Source organism: Diadema antillarum, unplaced genomic scaffold, assembly GCF_040938485.1.
Source record: "Diadema antillarum isolate AM-2024a unplaced genomic scaffold, OU_Dant_1.0 seq00000512_RagTag, whole genome shotgun sequence".
Taxonomy (NCBI): Eukaryota; Metazoa; Echinodermata; class Echinoidea; order Diadematoida; family Diadematidae; genus Diadema; species Diadema antillarum.
Window position 1 is genome coordinate 3480549 of NW_027271466.1, and position 20890 is coordinate 3501438.

Consider the following 20890-nt stretch of genomic DNA (forward strand, 5'->3'; position numbering starts at 1 on the left):
AAAACTGATCATTCTACTAACTTCAAAAAAAAAAAGAGTTGTCAAGAAACTGCTAAAAATACACTTTCCCATTCGTGTTATGATCCAAAACTCTAGAATAGTGTGGAAGAAAGATCGCTCTTTCAGAAAATATGAAAAACTGAAGTTGACCCATTTCATCTCTTTTGAGTCCTCATGTAAAATCAAGGGGTGTTTTGTGGTGCACGGTCACAAATAGTCGACTCTTACCGCTAGTTGTACCCCGTACTACATTTCATTTCATTTCATTTTATTTAATTCTCCCTTATCCAACAGAACACAACACAGTATGAATTAGGTTATTATCACAATCGTATACACACAACTTGGAAATGATATCAAATGATACAATAATAGAGTTACATATAAATGATGTATACGCAAAATAATACAAGTCTATGTTTCAGTTGGAAAAAAAAGGAGAACTGAGAGGTCCACTAAAAAGCAGGCTTGTAGATTGTGAACCACTCAAAAAACTCTAACGAAATACTTATTTGTATATGCTTAACACAAGTATAATTTAAACAAGACGGAACAAAACAGGAGACACACAATAACATGACACGACTAGACAGAAAGGTGGAAAATGGAAGGAAGGAAGGAAGGAAGGAAGGAAGGAAGAAAGAGAATGCCTACACGCTGATCAAAGAAAGGAAAGAGGGAATTGAAAAGGGAATTGAAGAGACGCTTTAAACAGCCGGTGGTTGCATACAGCCGTGTAAAGAATATGATGGCTATTTCATGAATTCATGAGTTCAGAGATTAATTGATTGATGGTTGGACGATGAACCCTGTGGTTGTTGGGACTTGGTTAATAAAAACGAACATCAGAGATGGTTTAACAGAAAGGATTTCAACTTACGCTTAAAGGAAAACAAAGAAGGAGAATCTTTTATTTCACAACTTAATGAATTCCAGAATCTAGGACCTGTGTAAATAAATGTATTCTGAGCCAATAATGTTCTCAAAAGGGGTAGATGAAACTCAGTAGATTGTCTGGTGGGATAATCATGGAAAAATTGGTTCCTTGTAAACATTGAATTGAAAACATTGAATACAAAATGTCTACACCTAATATTATCTCGATCTTAAAACTCCTTATATTGATATCAATACCCTCACCAGTGTTGTTGATGACCAAGGTGATTTTCCCACAGTACTAGTCGAAGCTCATTGACAGGAAACTCACTTCGAGGTGAACTCTGGCTGCGGCTACTGTACTTAAAAGTCTTTTTGTCTATGTGTGCCCTACTTATTAACGGCCGCCAGCTTGACTTCCCGAATCCTTATAATCAGGAAGTCGGAGCCTATTTTTCACGTAATAAACCAAATGATCGATTTAGCAGGCGATCGAGCTCAACATATTTTTTTAGGGGGGGTGAATCATAAATTATCGTAATATTTATGCAATTAAGATGGACATTCAGAAAAAGATATCGTTAAAACTTCCATGTTAACATATCCATGCTTTCATAACCTTGCTTAAAGTTGACCTTTAACGGTAATGTACAGCACCCCCAATAATTTCTCGCAGTGAAAATGTAGATCTCGACGAATCCTAAATCATTCCCAATTGAATATGAATATCAAAGTCAGCAATACTAGCCACACTAGCATCGCAATGTGACTCTGGTGGTAACGTGATTATGGTGACGTATTATCGGTTCATGTGAGCTACACTAGTTTCGTAACGTCAGACAAAATACCTTTCATTAAACGACTCTGACTGAGCCGTAGACAACGAAAGGCGGTTTAGCCGAAAGAATACGTTTCTGCAAGTTCGGCTCAATACAAAAGTGCCTAAAAGTGCCTCATAATCATTAATTGAGCAATTCCTGAGCATAATTGTAATTATTTCAAGGTTTTGTGCCGTTTGATAATACGTTTCTGAGAACTTTATCGTTTTTGCGTAGAAATTGTTCTCGCGTTGTCTGAATTGTATTTCAATGTAGATTCTTCCACTCGTTACTTCATCTATGCTTCAAAACTGATCCAATGGTACACGTATAAGCTCATTGACCAGTTCTTCGAACTGGTTCTGTGATTGGCTTTTAGGCAGTGAAATCATAACAATAATGTAAAATTGCGTGAGAAGTTACCGCTCGAGGGATTCTATGGTACCACTGTAAAGAGAATACTCGGGAAGGTGGCTCCTTCAGGGAGAAGTGTAACGTGTTCGTGCTCCAAAATGTTCAGCTTTATTTATTTAAATGATATCAGCCATTTTCTCCTTAAATTTAGTCGGCTCGACCACCATTATAATGCCCAGTCTGCACCAATATTTGCACTTGCAACAGTCAAACGAATTCCACAAACACTGTTGTGCGGAGTGAACTAACACTGCGTAATGAATCCCGAACAACGCCCCCTTTCGGGTTGTGAAATCGTGAAGAAAGTGCAAAACATTCCACCATCGCGGTCACATAAAACTGGAACGAGTCGGCGCTAGGCTCTTGCAAGCTTAACTTCAAGAAAGCACACTCCGCATCAGCACAAACACTCACATGTGAGTATCAATGTTTGGCCAAAGTCTGTTCACCAAAAACTGTCCTTATTTTCATTCTACTGTGTTTCCTTTCAATCATTGTTTTCTCTCTTTGTTCATTTAATGGGTTTTCCATCTTTTTTTATTCCTGGATTTGACAAGTCTCCCATGAGGTTAACACATGGTACATCTTCTTCCTGTATTAAGCAATTGATTAGTGGGATAAAGTGAAGCGGTTTGTTGCCAAAGTTTGCGTAGAGTCCAGAAAGGTCACTTGTCCCGAAAGCGCTATTTTACTTACTAAAAAAAATACAACAACAACGCCAAAAGTATGGATCAACAGGAACTATGCCACGACACTCGTTCCTTTAATCGTTTAAGCATGGAGTAGTAGAAAGCAACCATGCCACGGGATATTAAACTAGCTGAATGACAATGGTTTTCCTTGAGACCTTATGGTAACCCAGGCCCTCATACAATAGTGAAGAAAGGAATGATTCCAGACTAAAAATGAGTGTTGCAATTCTGTGTCTCCCCATACTTCTACTTTTTTTCTTCTTCTCATTATAATGATTACAGCAGTAACGCTAATATTCAATATTTATGATGATGATGATAATAATAATGATAATGCTGCTGATGAGGATGATGATTCTGGTAGTAATGATAGTGCCATTAAATTATTATAATTGTATAGTGAAGACAATGACAACAAGAAAGAATTAGTACTTTTATTATCATTAGTATCGTTATCATTGTTGTATTTGTTATTGTCATTTTTATCATCATCAAATATTGTTGTTGGTGGGGTTATTTTAACGTCGTCTACAGTTTAGTTGTTGTTTTTTCACTGTTGAAAGAACGATGAGGGTTTCCTAGCCGCCCATAGGACTGTGTTGATAAGTCTTTCTTTGCCTGTTGGTCTGCGCAAAGGGTTGTCGTTTGTAACTTCATAAACCAGAGTCATTGTCAATCTACACGTTCCTAACAACGTCTTGCCAAAGTGTCAAATATCGTGCTTTTGTGGTGGAGTTTAGCTTTTGTACTGGCGTGTGGCTTGTGATAACGTTAATAATCAGCGTTTCATCACTGTTTCATCAGTATTACTCTCATTACAAAGATAATTCTGTTGTTGATGTCTCACATTATTCTAAACTTCTAATCGTTGTTTTTATTTAATTTCATCAATGCGATGAAAATTAATATGATTTGTGTGTTATTTGCATATTCTGTGAGCATCTTTTTTCTTCATTCAAATTTGACTTTGAAAGTTTGTTCATGGCTACATGCCACTGTGTATGGGTTACAACAGAAATAAGTAATCAATGATCAATAATTCCATTGACACCCACACTCAATTACGTAAACACACACACACACACACACACACACACCAACTCACTCACACAAACAAACCCACATACACATACACAAATCATGATACTCATCATCACACACATACACATCACATTCAAATTTTTCCCACACCGGGTGCCAATAACCCTGGAAAGAACTCTTCCTCATTAACTTCGAGACAAGTCGTTTACTTGCTTTAACATATTATCATACGGTTTTAATTGCTCTTACATAATATCTTTAATGTGACAAATTACATAACAATGACTAATTTTCGAACCGAAAACATGTAATCATTATTTCTTCAGAGAGTCATTCGAGTTACATTAAAATTTCGTTCCGATTGTATTCCAGTTCTAAAATGTTTGGTCCATATAGGCCTAGGTACTTGTTGCGATGTGTCTATAAAGTCATCGACAGGAAACTTTATTTCGTTATATCGAAATTTCGTTGTAACCGAACAAAATAAACAATAGAAAATAAAGTGGATAATGTTTCTATTCGTTGTAACCGGATTTCCGTTATACCCGTGTTCGTTATTAAAAGAGTGCACTGTTATAGGCGCTGATAAACAATTTGAACCAGAGGCTTTCTTTCTTCAATTTGTCTGATTTTAAGTAGACGTATAGAATAAAGCAAAGAATAGTGTATGAGAAAATCGTATGTCCCACACACGGCTTTGATGCCAGAGTATGAATCAGCTGCTAGATGATATTGAGTTTGATATTATGAACGATCAAAAAACAACAAACCAACATTCTGTGACAGAATAGCAATATAAACATAAGCATCACATACTTTCTGAAAATATTAATTCCAATACATATATTTTGCTGACCAGTAGCTGTTTCCAAAGATTATGTTGATGCAGTCATACATCTTACAGAAATTTTCATCAATTTTGCTTGGGAGTGTGAAATGCAAAGTAAGCTGGATAGATATCAAACAGTAAAAAGTGTCTTATGACAGACAAAATTTAACGAAATATATAATGCTGTAAAAAACAGGGTACTATGATGTGAAGTCATATTTCATGATATATTACGACATTGCGTCATTAGCGATGAAAACATAGAATGGCATACTGGTGAAATGCATGTCACGAGAACATTAAAGAATTCACCGCCAGCATGTTAAACGCTAAAATCCGTTTCCAAGACAATCATAGGTACATACTGCATCCACCCCTGAGCGAAACAAATAGATTACAAGCTGTTAAATATGCCGTTTAGAAGACGATGATAAACTTCACAACAATTATAGATATGATATATTACGACATTGCGTCATTAGCGATGAAAACATAGAATGGCATAAAATGTTTCATCCTGCTGGTGAAATGCATGTCATGAGAACATTAAAGAATTCGCGACCAGCATGTTGAATGTTAAAATCCGTTTCCAAGACAATCATAGGTACATACTGCATCCACCCCTGAGCGAAACAAATAGATTACAAGCTGTTAAATATGCCATTTACCAGACGATGATAAACTTCACAACAATTATAGATACCATGCAACATTTATGATACAATCTACAAGAGTGTAATGTCATAAGATATAATATTTCAGTTACACATTACATTCGATATGAAAAGGTATGTCAGCTCAATGATGTACATAAAACTTCCTCTGAAATATGTCTACGTTAATTTCACATTATTTGCGTCAAGTAGTATGTGCTGCCATAGTTGCTATGGTGTCCTGTAATCACGCGTGGAAAATCAACATGTAGATGGACATATCTTCTCTAAGCTAAAATGATAATAACAACAACAACAAATATTTCTGAATCCATCATCATAGCTGACCAATGGGGTTACTCAAACTGGTCAAGTGGTCCATCTTCACTGTGTTTGCATGGTCAAAGTGCCCTGGGTGACATCCTGTCGCAGGTGAACGCCAGAGGTAAAACCCTGCCAGAATCCTGATGAAAACAAAACCGGATTGTACAAAACAGCATTGTAAACATCGGAAACAGACTTTACAAGGTTTTATTCTATGGTCAATAACATAATTTCACACTTAACCATAAAACCTAAGTACGCCTTCAACCACATAAACACTGAGTTAATAATTTTGTACTGTAATTACACTTTTCGTTGATGACAAGCAAGTAAGGTTTCATCGCACAGATTATCAAATTATATACTGTGTGATTTCTTTTTCCTTTGCCTCTGAATGTGTGTTTATGTGTAGGCCAAATAGATGGATTAAAATAACTTCTTTATCACTATAATAGCTTCGGCCAACTTTATTAGTATGTATTCATGTATTTGTGTATTTGTTTGTTTACTTGTTTTTGTTCTGTTTGGTTTGTTTGGTTCTTTACGATTTTTATCCTTCTTTGTTTGTTTGTTTTATTTTGTTTTGTTTTGGTGTTTTGTTTTTGTTTTTGTTTTTGTTTTGTGTTTTTTTTTTTTTTTTGGGGGGGGGGGGGATGGGTTAAACCAAAATTGATTTAGTCTGTGAAGATACGGTAGAGATAAACACTACCTTGATGTCGGGTAGTCCGAGCAAAGCCAGGGTTGAGTGGTCCAGCAGTACGGTCAGATCCTTCCCTGGACAGAGTGCCGGTAGACAAGATCCATCCCTCAGAGAGTGGCGGTCGGGGTGCAGTATAAGCGTCCTTGGTCGAAGTCGTGAGTGGCGCCCTCAATGGCCTGGAAGCTCGGTCGCAGGAGACGCGCCCCCTGGACTCGTTCCCGGTTGAGCAGCTTGGGTTGAAGAGGACCAGTTTCACCGTGTTGACAGGGAGACGGTATAAATAGGCCTATTCACGTCAGCAGACGGCTGTAGTTCCGGCTGGGTGTGGACATCTGGGTACCACTCATCTCGCTGACATTCCGGTAACCTATCCTGTAGAGGTAACTCTTGGTTGGGGATGGGTCAAGCGCGCGGTTGTGAACGGGTTAAGAGCGCGTTTGGGCATGAGAGCGCAGGGAGTTAAATTCGGGTAGCGGCGAATTTTTGTTAAGGATCCAAAATTCATGAACATATTTTCAGGGAAAATTTTGCTGTAAAAATGCAGGGTTTTTATTATGTTTGTTTGCTGTTTTGTTTGCAAGGTTTTACTGGCGATATCCTTTTGTTAATAGGGATGCTACTTGGAAAGATTCTCTGTACAGAAGGGAGAAGAAAATATTGTCCGAAGTGACTTGTAACATTTATAAAAACAAGTAAGGATTAGAAAAATCACAGACCAGGCAAGTGAGTTATGTGCAGAAGTTGCTCATTGATCTAACAAAGTGGTGTTTTTTGTTTATTTGTTTGTTTGCCTAATTCTGTTTTGTTGCCTGTTTCATTTTTTTCCTTGAAATTTCGTTCATTTTTTTCTGTTTCAGTTTAAACAGAAGTGGCGAGATGGGAAGTTTCCTCTTATCCTAAAAAAAAGGGGGTTGGATATTCACATCAGGTGTTGCTGCTCACACGCGCACCGCTCGAGTGTCGACTTACTCACCTTGGCAATGACAGGCGGTCAAAGCTTATAATGGTAGACGCATACTTACTGGGACCCACGGTACAGACTAGCTGACCAAGGGTGTGATAGGCCTCCTCAGAGCCCGCCCCGCCCCCGGTGTCTCCGAAGCGGAGCTGGGTGACGGGAAGAAACTCCCCTAGAAAATCGTTGATGTCGCCAGAATCTGATGACCACGAGTTAGCGTCCTTGTCGCAGTTGCAAACCTCAGAGGCACCTAAATACGAGAACCCAGTTGCGGGACAGATGATAAGTGGTCGGTATTATTTATGCAAAATATCTATACAAAGGTAATTCTTCTAATATAACAAAACGGTACAACCCCTAATAAATCTAAAAGAGGGCTTTAAGTCCATTGTACACACAAAAAAAAACTATTTCCAACATCAGTCTTTGTCCTTGGTAAGAAAGTGTGTATCGGGCATTACGAGATTTTGTTCGTCAACAAGACAAATACATTGCAACTGATTGACAAATTGCCCTACATCGACGTAAATAAGGAGGTTTTTTGATCATGGCTAGTACTGAAGCACTGATCAATTCAGTGCTCATTTACGTCGATGTGGGGCAATTTGTCAATCACTTGCAATAAAAACATCTCGACGGAAGAATTTCATGAATTTGAAAAGACAAATACAGTTGTTTAATTATGATTGCAAGATTCTGGAAGCAATTGTTATTATTGTATTACCCGACGTACGATCGCATTGCTAACATGGAAAATTGATACAACGAAGTAACGTCATTGGATTATGGCATTTGAACGACATCATCGGGAAATAAAGACCATGTGATATCATAACCACAACCCCCGTAATTGTTGCTGTAAAGAAGAATCAGGCACTGTACAACTTTATGTTCCTTCTTTGATATTTCGTCAGTATCGATTATGTTTTAAACTTTATAGTCGTATCGATTATGTTCAAACTCAGTTTTTGTCTATGGCTCGTCATGACAGTAATTACACAGTTACTTTACACGTTGTTGTTTTTTTTCTTCTTCTTTCTTGACTAATTCATTTCATGTATATTTCAATATATGTCAGTTTCGTATCTTTTCAAGCGTGTATTGTTTTGTGTATGACGTGTGTTATACTTGTATGTGATTTTTATGAAGTCTATTGTACTCCAGTCTTGTATAATTGTCATGTATAATTATGTATGTACACAGGGCTGCCCTGGAAAGCAGTTGAGAAACTGAGGGGACTACCCTGTTTAAATATGACAGAATAAATATTACGTCAGTGGTATATAAACATACGGCTGCAGGAGCTGTCAACGCCGCATTCGCAAGAAGACAGGCTCGGATCCGCAGTCCCCCAGTTGGTTCTCGCCGTCCCGTGTCGATCCACAAACCAGCCCATGTCGTCCTTAATGAGTGTGGAGGCTACAGGGAGGGAGGAGGAAGAAAGAAAAAAAAACCCTCTAAAACATAAATTTGTAGGGTCCGTATGATAAAAAAAAAAACAGTTATGAAACACTGAAAAAAAAACAGTGGGTGAGTTGCTTAACTCGTTCCCACAAGAAGTCTCAGATCGCCTAGGAATACTACGGTATACCTCTGTTTCCATGGTTAGCTGGTTTGTCCAAATTATATTCATATACATTTTACTTTATAAGTTAATGTCTTGTCATATTGGCAACTCAATAACTATTCATGTGCACTGGAATACATAAGATTCTGACGGGTAAGGATAGGAATTACCACGGTCAAGTCATTCGGTATTGTAAATATGGATAATAAATTGATAAATTAGTTTATCACACGATGTCTGAAGATATGTACTGTGCCTGGATTTAAAAAAAAAAGAAAATATGGGAGTCTCTTTTGTTGTTGTGTATTCTATTGGAGGCGGGGAGGGGTTAGAGGAGTTGTTTTGGTCAAATACTATTCTACTAATGATTTTTACTTGTTGCCTTGGTAAACATGATAAATAATTATGATTATATTCTATCAAACATAGACAGAGCACTGAAAGGATACTGCGATGGCATGTTTCTATTACTTAAAATCTTCCTCTTCTTGATTTTTTAATGTCCATTAGGTCACTTTATGCTCTAGGAACAAAAACGTACGAATCAAATGGAAAGGGACCGTATTCCACACAAGCAAAATCATGAAATGATGTGATATGCATTGCAGCTCCAGCCTTTTCATACCTTTGCAATCATACGTGAACGATTGCGTGCAAGCTATGTGTCTGCGATTTGGGTCGTTGGTGAAGAGCGCGTCTATTTGCTCCTTCGTCAAACCGTCGTACGTCACCATCTTTTGGTACTCCCCCGCGGACGCCATACCCACGACGTGCGTGCGAGCTTCCGAGTCGTGCGGCAGAAGCATTTGCGCATGCGTGGAGTTGAAGGCCGGAACGCAGACAACTAATATTGTTGAAGGGACAAAATGAACACAGGCGTTAATGCTCCCTTCATTGCACTTGATCAATTTTGCGAATTTTTTTAAATGTTTGCTACAAATCTATAATACTTTGGCAAAAGGAAGTAAGTAACATTCTCATGATAACCGATTATCACTTGCTTCCTTCTGCCAGATTGTTCATGTTTGCTAAAAATCTGAGATACTTCGACAAAAGGAAGCAAGTTACAACCTTATGATTTGATTGTCACTTGCTTCGGGTGTCTCCTTTTGCCATTTTTTTAATGTTTGCTTCAAATCTATAACACTTTGGTAAAAGGAAGCAAGTTGCATGATAATGAGTTTCTCTGAAAATATCAAACTTCTTCGAATTGTCATAACTGCATCACCATATGACTTGCACGAATACCGACATTATTTCTCATCACAAATTTCCATATTGAAGGGCCTACTAAAAAACATATTTTCTTCATTTGTAGCATTGGTTCTCGATGTCACTTGCTGCCTTTTGCAAAAGCAGGGCATAATAATCTATTAGACTGCAAAGATTTGACTTCATAATTTCCCACTTGATCGTTTTGAAGAAACGTACGGATTTTTTCACTTTTTTTTTAAATACAAGATCAAATTCTTTATCAAATGTATTCAGATCAGCTTTCGCTTTATCGACAACGTACTTTATTTCAACATAATGAATGAATAGAAAGGCGCATTATTCATCTGTACTGATACAAAGAAAATGAATGAGAGGGTTTTTTTTTTTCTACAAATCACTTTGACAAGGAATTAACATCACAATTCAACCTGACAAGAATCTACGACATAAACACACGTTAAGACTTTCAAAAAATACCTAGCCTAGCAGTTCGATGTATTACCACGCATGGAGCTTAGTATGTTAGCTTAGCTTAGCATGTATTCACAGAATGTTGTGTGTTGTCAATCGTACGTCGCACAACACGCGTCAAGCGTAGCGGTGACGCAATCACGATAATAAGAATGTCCATCAGACGTAGTATTTTCTTCTTTCTTTCTTTTTTTTTTTTTTGGAAATGCATCGTTACACCGCTCAACGTAAAAAGTACGCGCCACGCTATTCCAACGGAAAGACGAAACAAATTCACAAACAAACTATCAAAACAAACAAACAAACAAACAAACAGACAAATAAACAATTAAACAACTAAGATCTAGTCTAGACTATTCTTACCAAGAAAGGGGTCAACTCCCCCGCTACCGTCCGGATCGATAAGGTACGCCCCGGCAGCTGTGTCTCCGTTTAATTTGACGTCATAGCAAGTTTCTGGAGGCTGTGATCCCGACTCTAATAGAAGTAAGAATACAAAATAAAACAAAATATCATAACTATGATTATGCACACTTTGAAATCTTTACTACGAAACATTTTCATACAATACATAAATGCAAAATTGTACATTCAGATGCAAAGACATTTATTTCTTTGATTTTGTTTCATATATCTGTTTGTAGTTTCATTCAGTCATTATTCGTTATTTATGTATTTACTGAGGGTCCCATGTCGTACAACGCTAGCTTTGCTTTTTAGTGGGACCCTCCATTTCCATTCCCATCTTTACTTAATTTGTGTTATGCATATGTATATATCTTGAAAATACAATTATGTCGTTACACATGGGCACATGTATTTTGTTGATTTTCGTTTTTGAGACTATTACAAATATGTTCTGCGAATGCATTGTATATATTTTACCATGTTTATTTAATGAAAAATAAATGGAGTTGAATTGAAAAGAAAGAACACCTTAAGACTATTAGCCATAGTACATTCAAACACCCGTGTGCACTGGCAAAGACAATATTTCTATTTTGCTGTTGTTCTTCTTCTTGTTGTTGTTATTATAGTTGCACAATGATATACGACATTACCTGTATAAACATTTTCATAAAGTATAATGTTCGAAATATTTGCATACATTCTTATTTTCTATTTTGCAGATCATAAAACTTCTCTCTCCCAACCCACCCTCTCCATTTTTGTCTCTATTCCAGTTGTCCTCTTTTCATTCTTCGTCCACATTATCAAAGAACAAGGGACATACCTTCGGACACGCAATCCATGTAGGCAAACTTGACGATTGCCTCCTTGCTGCCGGAAGTGCCGCCGGCCCGTATCTGAGTGACCGGGAGTTTGGTGCGGTCAGTGATCCACCCATTGTCCTCCAGACGATTCGAGGAACCCGCGTCACAGTTGCAGCCCAGCGAGTCGTCATAGCAACTATTGAGGGCGCCTTTTTTTCACACGTTGGGAAAGAAATAATCATACAAACAAACACATCAAGGAAAAAAAAAAGATGAAAAGTATGAATCCCTGGATTCAAATTATGTCACCACGAAAGTGAGAAAAACAGTATGTTTATAAAACAAGAAAGGAAACTCACACACTCAAACACAAACACACGCATGCACCCACACAACTGGACAAACACGACTACGAGATGACTATAAAAGGATTGGACATAGAGTATAGTAGCGTGCCTTGAAAGACTGCATGTGATTAACATGCCGAATATCTGTGCTAAAAGCTCAAAATGTCACCATAATGTGCAAGGCTAATCCCGCCATGGCGCATGAAATATAATCATTATCATGATACTGAACTAGGTGAATTAGGATGAAAATACGGACTGAAATTGAAATAGATGAATATACACATATTTCTATATCTGTATTCCTGTATTCTATGTATTCTATACATTATTTCTATATCTGTATGACCGTATATCTGTATTGTTTATATTTCATACTTTTATACACGTATTCATTAAGTTTCCTTCAAAGCATCACCATCCTTCTCTGTCCCTACTTCGAGGGCCCTGTGCAATAACTATCAGTCACTCACCACAAGCGCACTTGTTGGCTTCGCTCGTGCCCGCCCAACTCGACGAACTTGTCCCGTCCCTAATTCCGTACCATACCGCATTTGGTGGATCGAGAGGAGCAGCTGGCAAAAGACGACACCCAAACACAGACAGAATCATGAAAATGCAATGATATGATCTGTCAATATCGACTGGTGTAAGAATCTATCCGTCTTTAAATAAATTACGAACAAGCGTACATGTTTTCCTTTTCTACTGACCATAAACGCTCGTCTGAATAAAGAGTGACTGGCATTATTTTGTCTTTTATTTACATTGCTTCTCTTTCTCCCCTCCCCGCTCTTTTGATCTCCTAATGCATGAATGATTGATAGGAGTCACTCTTTCAGTTGACTCCCCTCCCCAAGCTAAAACTAATATCTTACTTGGTTTCTTTAATTTACCCTTGTCTTATTCTTTCGTTAATTATTTTATCTATACCAGCGCAAAACTGTTACATACTTACATCTATAATTATGAACTTCACTAAACTACTCTGTTTGTCTAGTACCAACAAATAAAATTGTTGAATTTTCAAACTACTTGTTGTCTTAATATCAAACTTCAATCTGAAACAAAGAGGAAACAAAAGGAAAAAAAAACTGTAAAAAAACGCATTTGAGAACACTGTACTGCAGCTCTGTAGTTAGACAAAAAATACTGAATACAGTTATGGAAAGCCAAATAGGTCAAAAGATTTTTTCCTACCATTTTCACAGCTGTACTTGACGCTCTGTCGGCAGGCGTCTTCGCCATCAACATATTCGGAGATGAGAGAGATCAGAGCACCGTAATCGTAGTTGAGATCGCGGGCGAACTCCCCGTTGGCACTGTACCCGTTTAGCGTGAACTCTTCAATGACGTCATGCCCGAACCTCGTCACGATGCCGTTCTCCACTTCGTCAAATGCACACTCCACTAAAAAAATCGACGGAGAAACATTGAAACTAATGCTATATTGAGAAGAGAATCACGAATATAATCATTATGATTGTTCTTTATGGATGAAAAGACCACATACACGCACACACACGAGCATTTCGTTTGACATTTAAGGCAAAGCCATGTATTGTTATAACAAACTCGCTTATGGGGACTTTTTTAACATTATCTAAATGACGCTGCGACATAGTGACATGTTGGTCATCCTGGTTGTCGCACGCCAAACGCATGCACAAAAGAAACTGCATGGGAGCACCCATTCTCCGGTCTGCCGGGTTCCATGACGTTTGCTCATGCGACAATAAAGCCTGAAATATGAGAAGATATCATTATTATCCCCAATAAGCCACAACTGCAGACAGTACAGTCTAGAATTATTTTTATTATAACTATTGTTCACATTTTGTATAGTCAACAATACTTACCATTAATTATACTGATTCAATTTTTTTTTTACACTGGTTGCTTCTATCCTTAATCCAAATTCTAGCCCTCTTTTGAAGCACTTGAGTTTGATTTTGTTTCATAAGCAAAATAATAAATAATGCCTTTAAGATACCGGCAAACATAACCTTAGTCATAATCCTAAACCTCACAATAGATCAAACCTTATCACAATCTTAATCGTAACCATAATTACTCGTAAGTCTTTGGAGAAAACAAGATCGGAAAAATTGTCGCCGGAGCAAAATTCAATGTCGTATCACCGGTCTGCAGAGACTTGGAGAATTTTAGCTCTGCGTAGCTAAATGTTTTCATTTCGAGTTTGACAATGGAACAACAGTCTCGCGCATATTATAGAACTCCCCCACTTTTTCTTTCTTCTGTTTTTTTTTTTCCAAGCAGCCGCGTCTTCGGAAAGCGACGGGGATGTGACGGATCTGTCCTAGACCACTCACCTATCATGAAATTCCCGGATGTTAGCTGTATCAGGAATAGTCCGTCTGTACTTTCTCCATTTTGGTACGCCTCCAGGCACGAAGCAGGGGGAGTTGCATCTGAAAGCCGCAGGAAAACAAACATGCAAAGAAAAACAGGGAAACCAACAAATAAATGCATGAACAAAACAATTCATGGATGTTTAATACAAAACACAATTCAAAATGAAATAGGACAAAATGTAGCATGTCAGATTTTCGAAAGAAAATGAACAAAACCAATTCATGGAGGTAAAGTATTTTGAGACACGAATCTTTTGATTTACACTAACTTACGAAGACAAAGTTTGTTATTTTGCACTGAGTGAATATACATAAACGATGAAAACATGATAAGTCAGATTGGTAAAATTAAATAAAAAGATAAATTAAAACATAGGCAGATTTTTTGCCTGCACACAGTACAAACAACAACATCAGTAATATCCAGAGTAGGATTTTGAAATTATGAGACTTGAATTTTCTTAGACATTAGTTAGAATTTCATGTTATAGAATGTCTTCGGACAATTGAAAGAAGAAAAAAAAAAGGTCAAAGGATTTTGATGTCAACATTGTTTCTAATCTAGATATTTAAGCGATAAAACCATTTCCCTAAGTATAGATTAAATACGACAGCCAGAGTCAATGACAGCTCATGATTAGATTGTTGGCTTTCCCTCAAATTGTACCAGTTTATGTTGACGGAAACTTTTTGTTTCTGTGCAAAGACAGCCTAACCATACATCAGTCACCCCCCTAAACACAAACAAACAAACAAACAAGTAGACAGACAGACAAACAGACAGAACGAAACAGAAATCATGACTCACCTGTATCAAAGCAGATGAGATCGCCGACGGTATAGTTTCCCTGATTCGCCGCGTTCGTGACCCCGCCCAACACCAGCTCGGATATGGGTAACAAGTTCTTGTTGGTTATCCAGCCACCGTCCCGATAGGGATTCGCCGATGCCTCGTCACAGTGGCACAGATTGCTGGAACCAATACAGTTGGAATCCTAGATTCGGTTTAGAAAGAATGAAGAAAAGAGAATGGGGTGAAGATGGAAAGAATAAATAATATATGCCTCATCAAACGGATTTAATATGATAAAATTTGCCTTGCATAGATATATTATGCTCCCTGTAACACTTACATGGTATAAGATGGTATTTATGATCATGAATATTATTGAAAAATACTCATTGCTTTATTTCTTATCCTGGAAAACCGAAACATCAAGTTCTAAATCCGTCTAAGCTCTTAATGAACCTCGAGATGAGCTTCGATATCTGTGTTTGAGGCAGCTGTTGGATTGGCCATTTCTGACGCGAGAATGCATAAACTTTCTTTATTGTTTCACGTTCAGTCCCCCCCAGAAATAAGCAGTCTCATCATAACTATGGACAGCACTAGTAATCACAGCGACGTGCAAAGTTTTCTCACCGCGTTACAGTAGCAGCCGGTCGACTCGGCCTCGTTGCCAGCCCAGTACGCCATCTTGTTGCGATCTTTGTCCCGCCACCACGAGAGGGCAGTAGAGCTACTGTAGAGCTGGGACTGCGCGCACTCGTACATGAGGTATTGGTAGCAGAAGTCGGCGTTCGATGCCATTTCCCCGACTTTCGCTGTTTAGGTGAAAAAAAAAATTTAAATATGGAAAGTTTTAGTGTAAAAAAAAAGAAAAAAAGAAAAGTCAATCGCCACTTTCAAATGATCTAAGGTAAGACCAGCATTAAATACATCGTAAGGGGGGAAAATGATTTTTTTTTTTTCAAATGAACCTGAGAAGAGATATAAATGTCAGTACACTCCGTAGCTTTGTCTTAAGATTCACATCAAAGGAGCCGCAGCATCACCAGTTCTATTCTTGTTTATATCTTCATAAAATTTATAATGTTTGTTTTATGTTAAGTGCTGTCTGGGGCAAATTATCTGTATAGGGCCCCATTTTTCTCTCTCTCTTCTTTCTTTCTTTAAATAAACAACAACAGTTCTAGAATGCCCAGAGGATACAACGATACAGCTGAGTTTTAGTGTCGTTTGAAAAAAAAAAAACACACACACACACATAAAACTCCCAGATAACAGAGTATTCTTTTGGTATATTTACTTTTCGAAGCCCGTCACTGTGAGAAACAATTAAGGTAGGCCTACATGAGACCTTCGATTTTGATCTACTCTAGAAACAATTTACGTAGAGATGTAAATATTGAATATTTAGGTAATGGAATGACGTGGAAATGAAGTGAAAATGAAAACGGAAATGAAAATATAAATGAAATCAAAATCGACATTACAATTAAATTGAACTGTACAAGGAAAGGGAAATAGAATGAAATGAAATGAAATAAAATGAAATGAAATGATATGATATGAAATGAAATGAAATGAAATAAAGTGAAGTGAAATGAAATGAAATGAAATGAAGTGAAATGAAAGAAGTTGAATGAAATTAAATAATGTTTAATGTTCGACTATCACATACCGGGGGCGCCCTCCGGGTACGTGATATTCTGCTCAAGAGTGCCGCCCTCGTTGGAGACCAATATCCAACCCGTCTGGTCGTGCGTGACGGTAGTCATTATCGTCGCGTCGTTGACCACGAAGCCGAAGTTGCAGTAGGCCAGGAACGACTCCGATTCTCCTCCGTTCGCCGGGTCGAGGAAATAGTAGCCATCGTCTGTAAATCCATCGTTGTAGTAGGATTTACAGTACCGGTAGTCTGTACGGAGGACGGATGTAAATTGATATTTTAGTATGTCGGTGCGATGAAATTGCTCACACCCTACAGACATACGTTTGTAAGACTCATCCCATTATGATACTTCAGACACATACGCAAAACAATCAATGGGCAATCAACAATTGCTCATATTACTACACATTAACAGAGCAGATATAAGGAAAGCATTGCTCTTTAAATTTCTCATAAAAATATTTTTCTTGATATCGTTCGTCTATTATATGACACATCTAGAAAATCACATAAAAACTCATGCAATCAACCAAAGCATTAGAAATGAATGAATTTTGAACGACTTACCTCAAAAGTTAACAGAGTGTAATCGTTACTCTTCAAGTTTTACTGAATCTACGAAATATTTTTTGGGAAATTTCCTCTTTACCAAATTAAACGGAAAACGAGACCCATGTTGGGTTGCTCAAGCGAAGTGAGAAGTTATATTTACCTATTGAACACACAACGTAGTCGCTCTGTTCGGAGTGCCAATAGACTCCTGTGGTGTCGTCAATCTGGTATTTATTTGTCATCCATTCCTCGCATGTTGCGTCTGGAGAATGGGCGAAGATGCACAGGGGTGACGAGGGCGACGACGAGGGCGACGACGACGACGAAAAGGAAGAAGATGAAGAAGAGGGATTGCAGTGTTAAACAATGATCAAGAAGGAGAACGATGAGAAACATGGAGACACAGAAGGGTCAGAAGAAAATGAAGAAGAGAAAAATGAAAATAAGAAGATAAAGAAGAAGGTAGGAAGGAGGGGGAGAATAATCGGCGCAAGAGAGAGATGATGAAAAAATAGACAAGGGGAAGAAGAGGAGGAAACAAAAAATACAAAGATAGCGACAATGACAAACAGACGAAAGACAGATGCAGGGGGCAAAGAAGAAAAGACGGAAGAGACGGGGGATTTGGAGAAGAAGAAAGATCACGAAGAGGAGAAGGAAAGGAGATTTTTAAGATATTCGTCGGAACTTTTCACGTTTACAATCTCACTCAAAATTTGCTTGGAAAGAGCAGAGAGTAAATAATAATATGTCGTCAACAGAATGTACAACATATGCGCTATCATTAAGTGACACAATCAACGGTTACTATGTGACAGTTCTTCCTGCCGAAGATTCGTAATTCCGAAGGCTCTCTAATTCGCATCTTGTTCTGATTTTCGGATTATCGATCCTTCGGAATAACAAACTTTTTTTTCGGAATGTACAAATCCTCGGAAAAACAAACCTTGCGAATAATGCCACAAATGTTCAGATAAACGTGTCGGACACCTAGGTTTTCTTTTGTGTGCTTTGGAATAACGAAACGTCGAAATAATAAACATTATTTCATTTAAGGATTGAAGAAATTGCAGAATAACGAATATCATTCCACCGAAGTGGCAAGGACTGGTAACCTATTCAGGCATAGGTGAATCGTGGACAGTTTGAGTTTTTGTCACTGTTTTGTGTGCAAAAGTTATGCATTCAAAGTAATGTAGTTACTGGTCAGTTGAAAGTAAAGGAAGCATAGATTTGTCATACAATTTAGGCTAAAGCAAGGCTTGGTGTTTTCTGTACATTTTTGCTGACTAGATATCCAGCTTTTAACAGAAATAAAAAAAAGTGACATAGATTACTAAAAACAGAATGGTTTCTAAAGGCATAACTATACGTTGGTGCTTCAGAATAATGTGGCATACAAAGGATTTCCACCATGGCACATAAAGAGTCAATGGTTTTAAGTTCAAAAGAAGAGAAGTACAAGTAAAGTAATGACTGAAAATACAAATACATCCTGTGGTTGAGCAACAACGTTAAGTAGACATAGATGCATCCCAGCCTGCGAGCTTTAAATCTGCGACGCAAACGCTGCAAGGCGAAACACTTCAGTGTCGAACAATGGAGATTGCTGCCTCGCGACTGCGCAGAACACAATTTTTAGCTGCATATCGTCGTCATTGGCGTTCGCGTCGTGAATCGAAAATTTCGCTATTGCATAATCGTAGCGGCCAAGAATCAACACAGCGGCACTTATGAATACTCACTGTACTGCAGGCCATTGAAGCTCAGTCGGAGACCTGGACCACCGCTACCCCAGGTCTGTGGGTTGACTCTGATGAAGCGGGCGAACAGAGGCGGGCTGAACGACTCCGTGACGACCTGATTGGTACCAGAACCGTCATTGCCAGCGATGAGCTGTTCATAAAAGGGCCCAAGCCAAAATTTTCATTATAAGCAATTTGTATCCAAACGATGCTGGCTTCATGAAAGAAAAAAAAAACACTCTATAACGTCATTTTCATATTTCCAAGCAGATAAATTCCAAAGATTAATAAACCATAATTTCCGTACCCCACTATCTTCTGAGCATAGTTATGCAGAGTGAGAACGTAAATAATACTAAAATCATTTTAGATAAAGCTCTCTGTAGATGCGTATGAAACAAGTGCACGATATCATGTAGTAATACTCTTGTTCTAACGGAATATCAGTACATCATGTCCCTTGGTAATCAATTATTTTAATAAACGTGAAATTTCGCTATGGTATATCCCGATTTTTTTTTCAAGAATGATTCAGGTCATTAAAAAGATAGAATAAAATACACAATGAAGAATAACAAACATCATTCTTTTCATTGTCCTTTATTTGGGTAAAGTGTGAATAGCATATATATCTTGCGCTTTTGTCGAAGAATACAAATCAACACAAAGAATACATTGATCAAATTTGTCATGAGGAGATGACACACATAAATCAGTTGCGGTACACGCAAAATGCACTACAGCAACCTTAACGTTCTGACTCATGGTAGATGTCTGCGCATTTAATAGTGCAAAACGTTCCAATAGAAGATGTATCAAAGGTATAATTTTCGGGAAAGAGAAATGATAAAGAAAGTGAAAAACCGATTATAGATAAGAGAGCAACAGGAAAAAAGATGGCCATACAGAATTATTGGTAGATAGGTAGATAGATAGAGGAATAGATAGACAGATACACAGATAGATAGATAGATATAGATAGATAGATAGATAGATAGATAGATAGATAGATAGATAGATAGATAGATAGATAGATAGACATAGATATATAGATAAATAGATAGAGAGACAGACATAGATAGAAAGATTAGATAAATAAAAAGATAGATAGATAAATACATAGATAGATAGATAGACAAATGAACAAACAGACAAAATATAGAAATATCAAAGGAAAAGAGGTAAACGACAGACAAACGGATTTTTGCTCTTTCGGCTTACCACAGGTTCGTCTCTATGTGTGTAGTCAATGAAATTGGTACCACCCATCGAATGCTGAACGTAGAACGAGGCTACGTACTTATTGGCGTTCGTGTTATGCCCCTGTACCAAGATCTATGTAGCAGAGTTTTAGGGGAAAAATAATTAGAAGGAATCGCAAATTTAGCATGCATCACTTGATGCCATCGATCACATTCAAATATTCTCACTTTAATAATTAAACGACATTGACAAAATATTCCTTGAAATGCACCATTTTTTTCTAGAATTTGAATGTCTGCAATCATCTTGGGATATATTTAATGTTGAAGTTTAGTTTAGATGCGAATCCCATTGATGTTTTTTTTTTTTTTAAATGAGAACTAATACTGCAGATAGTTGGTGAGGTTCTTTTTTTTTCTTTGTGAAAAAAACACACAACT

At 37.7% G+C, this 20890-nt stretch overlaps 1 protein-coding gene across 1 annotated transcript in view; it reads right to left on the reverse strand.

The window, feature by feature from the left end:
• Positions 1-6637: 6637 nt before the first annotated feature.
• LOC139734184 (uncharacterized) overlaps positions 6638-20890 on the reverse strand; it is a 33680-nt gene continuing 19427 nt past the window's right edge. Inside the window, exons 19-33 of the mRNA XM_071644987.1 lie at positions 20469-20582; positions 19248-19398; positions 17663-17764; positions 16960-17196; positions 15918-16099; positions 15303-15489; positions 14453-14551; positions 13320-13529; positions 12593-12694; positions 11793-11981; positions 10922-11035; positions 9498-9716; positions 8599-8724; positions 7321-7555; positions 6638-6731 (exon numbers count right to left, since the gene is read on the reverse strand). Of these exons, the coding sequence (XP_071501088.1) occupies positions 6638-6731; positions 7321-7555; positions 8599-8724; positions 9498-9716; positions 10922-11035; positions 11793-11981; positions 12593-12694; positions 13320-13529; positions 14453-14551; positions 15303-15489; positions 15918-16099; positions 16960-17196; positions 17663-17764; positions 19248-19398; positions 20469-20582 (2361 nt within the window). The remainder of the gene's footprint in view (positions 6732-7320; positions 7556-8598; positions 8725-9497; positions 9717-10921; positions 11036-11792; positions 11982-12592; positions 12695-13319; positions 13530-14452; positions 14552-15302; positions 15490-15917; positions 16100-16959; positions 17197-17662; positions 17765-19247; positions 19399-20468; positions 20583-20890) is intronic.